The 7,032-nt window shown below is 41.4% G+C and overlaps 1 protein-coding gene across 1 annotated transcript; it reads right to left on the bottom strand.

Moving 5' to 3' along the window:
• Positions 1-588: 588 nt before the first annotated feature.
• LOC149115906 (uncharacterized) lies at positions 589-5,374 on the bottom strand. The gene is made up of 4 exons (XM_089285975.1): positions 5,066-5,374; positions 4,146-4,236; positions 2,975-3,096; positions 589-2,541 (listed from the first exon to the last, which is right to left on the bottom strand). The coding sequence occupies exons 2-4, from the start codon at positions 4,216-4,218 to the stop codon at positions 631-633; spliced, it is 2,106 nt and encodes a 701-aa protein (XP_089142101.1). The 5' UTR covers positions 4,219-4,236; positions 5,066-5,374; the 3' UTR covers positions 589-630.
• Positions 5,375-7,032: the final 1,658 nt, after the last annotated feature.

The raw sequence follows: 7,032 nt of genomic DNA, 5'->3' as shown, positions 1-7,032 counted from the left end.
TACCATCTTCCACGTAGGGTGTTTCCTGTGAAGCGACAGCATCACATAGAGTCTCGGTGACCAGAACGTCTTCAATGTTGGGTGTTTCCTGTGTAGCCACAGCATCATATGAAGACTCAGTGAACAAAACGTCTTCAATGTTGGGTGTTTCCTGTGTAGTCATGTCATCACATAGAGACTTGGTGACCACACCGTCTTCACCGTAGGGTGTTTCCTGTGCAGCCGGAGCATTACAGAGAAACTCGGTGACCTTAACGTCTTCAACGTTGGGTGTTTCCTGTGTAGCCGCAGCATCACATAGAGAGTCAGTGACCACAACATCTTCAATGTTGGGTGTTTCCTGTGTAGCCACAGCATCACATAGAGACTTGGTGACGGCACCATCTTCGACGTTGGGTGTTTCCTGTATAGCCAGAGCAACACATAGAGACTCGGTGGCCACACCATCTTTGACATAAGGTGTTTCCTGTGTAGCCACAGGATCACATAGAGTCTCGGTGTCGACACCGTCTTCAACGCTGGGTGTTCCCTGTGTAACCAGAGCATCACATAGAGACTCAGTGACCACCAAGTCTTCAACGTTGGGTGTTTACTGTGTAGCCACGGCTTCACGTAGAGACTCAGGGACCACTAAGTCTTCAATGTTGGGTGATTCCTGTGTAGCCACAGCATCACATTGAGACTCGGTGACCTCACCGTCTTCAACGTTGGGTGTTTCCTGTGTAGCCACGGCTTCACGTAGAGACTCAGGGACCACACCGTCTTCAACGTTGGGTGTTTCCTGTGTGGCCACAGCATCACATTGAGACTGAGTGAACAGAACGTCTTCAACGTTGGGTGTTTCCTGTGTAGCCACAGCATCACATAGAGACTCGGTGACCACACCATGTTCAATATTGGGTGTTTCCTGTGCAGCCAGAGCATCCCATAGAGACTTGCTGACCACACTGTCTTCAATGTTGGGTGTTTCCTGTGTAGCCATGGCATCACATAGAGACTCGGTGACCACACCATCTTCAACGTTGGGTGTTTCCTGTGTAGCCATGGCATCACATAGAGACTCGGTGACCACACCGTCTTCAATGTTGGGTGTTTCCTGAGCAGCCATAGCATCACATAAAGACTCGGTGACGACACCGTCTTCAACGTTGGCTGTTTCCTCTGCAGCCACAGCATCACACAGAGAATCGCTGAGCACACCGTCTTCAACGTTGGGTGTTGCCTGTGTAGCCATGGCATCACATAGAGACTCAGTGACCATAAAGTCTTCAACTTTGGGTGTTTCCTGAGCAGCCATAGCATCACATAAAGACTCAGTGACGACACCGTCTGCAACGTTGGCTGTTTCCTCTGCAGCCACAGCATCAGACAGAGAATCGCTGAGCACACCGTCTTCAACGTTGGGTGTTGCCTGTGTAGCCATGGCATCACATAGAGACTCAGTGACCATAAAGTCTTCAACTTTGGGTGTTTCCTGAGCAGCCATAGCATCACATAAAGACTCAGTGACGACACCGTCTTCAACGTTGGCTGTTTCCTCTGCAGCCACAGCATCAGACAGAGAATCGCTGAGCACACCGTCTTCAACGTTGGGTGCTGCCTGTGTAGCCAGAGTATCACATAGAGACTCAGTGACCTCAAAGTCTTCAACGTTAGGTGTTTCCTGAGCAGCCACGGCATCACATAAAGAGTCGGTGACGACACCGTCTTCAACGTTGGCTGTTTCCTCTGCAGCCACAGCATCAGACAGAGAATCGCTGACCACACCGTCTTCAACGTTGGGTGTTGCCTGTGTAGCCAGAGTATCACATAGAGACTCAGTGACCTCAAAGTCTTCAACGTTGGGTGTTTCCTGAGCAGCCACGGCATCACAACAAGACTGAGTGAACACAGCGTCTTCAGCGTTGGGTTTTCCTGTGTAGTCACAGCATCACATAGAGACTCGGTGAACACAACATCTTCAACGTTGGGTGTTTCCTGTGTAGCCACAGCATCACATAGAGACTTGGTGACCACACGGTGTTGAATGTTAGGTGACATCACGATATCGCATGAAGACTCAGTGACCACAACGTTTTCAACGTCAGGTGTTTCCTGTGTAGCCACGACATGACTTAGAGACTTAGTGACCACTCGGTCTTCAACGTCAGGTGACATCATGATATTGCATGGAGACTCAGTGACCACGTCTTCAATGTTAAGTGTTTCCTGTGTAGCCATCAGATCACATGGAGACTCAGTGACCAAACAGTCTTCAACATTAGGTGACATAACGACATCCGATGGAGACTCAGTGACCACACCCTCGTCAACGGTAGGTATTTCGGGTGTAGCCAGAGCATCACATAGAGACTCAGTGACCACAACGTCTTCAACATGAGGTGTTTGCTGTGTAGCCACAGCATCACATGGAGAGTTAGTGACCAGAACGTCTTCAACATTAGGTGTTTCCTGTGTAGCCACAGCATCACATGGAGACTCGGTGACCACACCTTCACATTCCACAGCATCACTTCGCTCTTGCACAGCCACTGAGGAAACCTTTTTTTTAACAGGCATAGATTGCATGTAAGTTCAAATTAATATTAGTATTAGTACAGCTGTATTTTGTGTCCTTTGTGACTGCCTGGAGTGAATACTATGGTTTAGGTGGTACAACACTCGATTGGAAAATGTTGTCTCAATGATAAAAACCTCTACAAGGGCGAGAAATAGGGAACGATTGCTTAAGCAGAAAACAGCAAGGTTCATTACTGTCAGAGAGGAAATACCAACATAGAATTAATGCAACAGGTGTGTTTTGAAACATCAGTTTATTTCTAATTTGGTTTCACTCAAAGCTCAGGGAAATAGCACAAAACAAAATTATAACAAGCGCTTAATATGCTATTTATCCCTCAATGCTATCTCACTATTCAGATAATTGAGCCTTGTATTATTTTAATAAAAAAGGAAAGACATTTTATGTTTTCACCTCTTCGTTGATGGTATGTTGAGCTTTGTCAAGCACTTTAAGTGCTGATGCCAGCAGATCACGTGCTGGATTGTCTGGCTCAGTCAGGATTTCCATAGTTTGGAGGAGGATTTGGCGTGCATCTGTTACAAAATAGATAATGCAATTTGGTGTAAACTAAGTAAATTATTATATAACAATCATCAACACACAAATTCTCCTTACTGGCCACGTTGCAGTACATCAAATCATTTCTGAGAGAATTCATTCATCAATCAGTTTTTGAGTGGTAAATTATCTTTTTACTATATTTAAGCAAGCTGATCACTTGCACAAGCAACCGTGAAAAGCAGGAATGTCATCTGGTACTAAGTAATAAGGACACATTATAAACAAAAGTCTCTATCTGATGCAAAAATATGCTTGGATAATTGTCTGCAGACATTAACTGTTCCAAGAAGGGAACAGTTTTCCCAGAGCGTAGCTTGTGGAAAACTGTGAGCTTTGAGAAACAGATAATGTCCAAGGACAAATATCCAAGCATATTTTTGAACAATCACCTGTAGGGAAAAATATTTGATGGATTATAATACATTGTAAGAATCCATATGGAAAATATGCCACTCAGGTCCCGGATGAAGCTTCATATGAATTTTACGGGTCGTGCAATTTCCAGAAAAGCACTCATATAGATACAATAAACAGTAATATAGCACTGAAAAAAATGCTAAGTAAGATACATGCAAGGTAGATATATACTGCATGCCATGTACATAACTTGCAAAAAAATTTTGACATTACAATTTGGGACATTTTATTTTAAAGATGTTTAATTTTTGGACCCTTTTATCTCATTTGTAATAATAATTGGGCCGAGTGAAGTACAATTCAGGAAGTAATCGGGTGAGAAATTTCAAAATCGGACGAGCACAAAGCACAAGGCCAATTTGAAATCACGATTGCAAAAAATCACCAATGCAAAAAAAAAAATTATAATTTTAAACAGCGCTGTGTAACTGACTCAGGCCCCCTCAGTCAATTTTCTTTTTCTTGTTTTTTTGTTTTAAATAATAATTTAATTTGTATTTTGGCCTGACAAACCAACCCACTTTCATGACAGGGAAGAAAATACGAAAAAAAAAAACATTTTATGGGTGGCCTGATGGTTTCAGTTATACATTCAAGAAAATACCTCTTATGTCCATGCTGATGGATGATAAGCCAAGCGACCCCTTGATGCCTTGAGGTACCTTACTCTCCAACATTTTCTCCTGACTGGAGACCTGTAGCAGAGATAATTGCAAAGAATGTTGATGGAAGAACTATCACACTTGTCTAATCATGTCTTGATATTGTTATTAATAGTATAAGCTACCTACATCAGCAAGCATAACTTTTACGTACATTTGATTCTAAAGTGAAAGGCATTACAAAATAGTGACAATGGAAAACCTGAAGATACATGTACATTGTACTGTATCCCCTAAAGATGGAAGAAATCCAGCCCCTTAATATTTTGTTGACACTTTTTATGTTACCAAAAATACCAAGGTGGAATAATCAAATGGGAAAAAAATCTGAGCCCCAGCTGCAAAAACTTGCCATCCTTATCCAGAATGTGGATAAAAAGAAAAATGTCCCAATTTTCTACATGTTATTACTGAATCAGATGTATTTCGGCAAACGATTTCAGCTTAAACTATTTCATTATCATAGTAATTTGACCGAGTGGAATACAGTTCTAGGAGTAATCAGGTGAGTGATTTGAAAATCAGATAGGTGTAGGGTAAGGGCAATTTGAAATTACGATTGCAATAATTAATGAAAGGGCACGGGCATACTGAAAGGCCCGCAGCCTTTCAATTATTAATGAAAGGTCACGGACTTTCATTAATTATTGTAATAATTAATAATTTTTTCGATGTAATCTCACTCATAGTCACTCGTGAGTACTTTTAGCCCCTATCCATGAAGGCCTATATACAGTTCTCCGGTTAGTCCGTATATCACTCAGGTTCTCAAGTTAGTGCGATAATCATCTAGCTATTGCAGGCAGGTTAGTTTACACTTCAATTAAGACCGCAAAATGAGAAAAAAAAACTCATCAGGTACCTTTTTGTGATCGTTGGTAAATTCATGAGCAATTTAAGCTTATATGAGCCTATCGTCAAGAGATCCAGACTGTTACAGAGCACCTCGGTTCTCCCGCGCGCCATCTGATCTGACGCAAGTTCTCGGGCACTCTATCAAACCACTGCTTAAAATGCCTTGAGAAGTTAAACCATAACTTTAAAAATGAATTTGGTCCAAAAGCCTTGCTAGTCATTTCCCTAATTCTCAGTGTTTGGAAAATCAGCGATGACTAAATATCCGAAAACTTCACAAACTATCCGCCATGTTTACCTCGCTTAGCAGCCGCGCCTTACTGTTCAAATTTCTCGACCAATCAGAATGAATGAGTTGCCGAGTTGTGCGCAAAGAACTCTGAGATCGTCAGTAGGCAAACATTGCAGAAATGTAGAGCGAAAAGTTGTTTCGACTCCAAAAAAATCGGTTTTGGGAAGAGATCAATGATTTTTCGCCGTTGCTTTATCGCAAATGTATTCAGGCAATGTTGCTACATAGAAAATGTCAGTTTTTGTTTGAATAACCGTGAAATATGTAACGTGATAAAATTTACCGATAAACTCCCTTGCTCGCGTGAGGTTTATTGTGAAATTTATGAAAAGGATATTGAAAATTTCAAAACACGTCTGATCTTGAGAGGCTACTCGAGAAAATGGTAGAAAAGACTCTCTTAGAAATTAAATATAATGGAAGAAAATAAGCTCTAAAACAGAAATCCACAATAAACTTCCTCCCTTTTTCACGCAATTTTAACCGTTTTGAAAAATTTGAAAAGCATAATCTCGGACAAATGGCATTTTTAAATACAAATATTCCGAGATATACTCAAATAGCCACCCTTGATCTGTTGTAGAAAAGGAAAACCCATTGCGCGATGTACATTTCACAATAAACCTCACGAAAGCAACGGAGTTTATCGGTAGATTTTATCACATATTTCATGGTTATTCAAACATATTAGACTGCAAAACAGTCGCTTTCGGACGTTTTCGGAACGCGCGAAGCGCCGTAAGCGCGATCCTCGCGTGTGAAGCGCGCAAGCGTCACACGTTCTCCCTCGCCGTTTTTACACTTTTAGACCTTTCGTTCGATTATTGACCGTCGCTCGCGTTCGCAGAAAATACGACTGTTTTGCAGTATAATTACATATTCCACTTATCAACATTGCCCAGATCCATGTGCGATAAAACGACGGCGAAAAATCGTGGATCACTCTCCAAAATCGTTTTTTGTACCTCGAAACAACTTTTCGCTAAACATTTTCTTCTACCAACTTGCAATATTTGCCCCTGACGATCCCAGAGTTCTTTGTGCAAACACGAGGATCCAAGTTGTACTCGAGGAAACGCGAGCGAAAGTGAGTGAGCCACGCGAACGCAAAAAAAAAAAAGAAAAAAAAAAAGAAAAGAAAAGAAAAACAAACAAACAAAACACGCAAAAACGCAAAACCTCGGCTCACTCTGACTTTGCCTAGGAGCTACTGGATCGCAAATTACGAGAATTGGTTTAAAATTCCTTCTATTTTCTGAACTATTTTTATTTTGACGGCATCAATTTTTTGAGCTTTTTCAAAAATACAAAAATTCATTGGACCAAAACTTTTATGTAATACATCAGACAAGAGAGACCGTGTTTTACCAGGCGGCGTTGGTCTTGTGCGGTTCACCAAATCTCCAATCACTGAGTAGAGAGTTAAAAAAAACGGCGCGCGCGAATTACGTGGTCTTTGGAAAAGGAGAAGCAAAATGCGCGAGATTTAAAATCAAACGAGTGTGCAACGCGATTTCGAGTGAAATCGTAATTATGACTTTAGACAAAAGTAAAAATGCACGACACGAAGTTTAATTGTTACTTTAATTTATTACATCCATTTTGAAATCGGACAATTTCATCACCCTAAAAGTCCCTTGATTTCGGTCAGTTCTTATATTTTATTGATCCAGATGTAGGTT

This window comes from Orbicella faveolata, unplaced genomic scaffold, assembly GCF_042242905.1.
Source record: "Orbicella faveolata isolate gen_17 unplaced genomic scaffold, um_ofav_v1 contig_13, whole genome shotgun sequence".
Classification (NCBI taxonomy): domain Eukaryota; kingdom Metazoa; phylum Cnidaria; class Anthozoa; order Scleractinia; family Merulinidae; genus Orbicella; species Orbicella faveolata.
The sequence above is the reverse complement of the archived record's forward strand: the minus strand, read 5'-3'. Positions and strand labels throughout refer to the sequence as shown.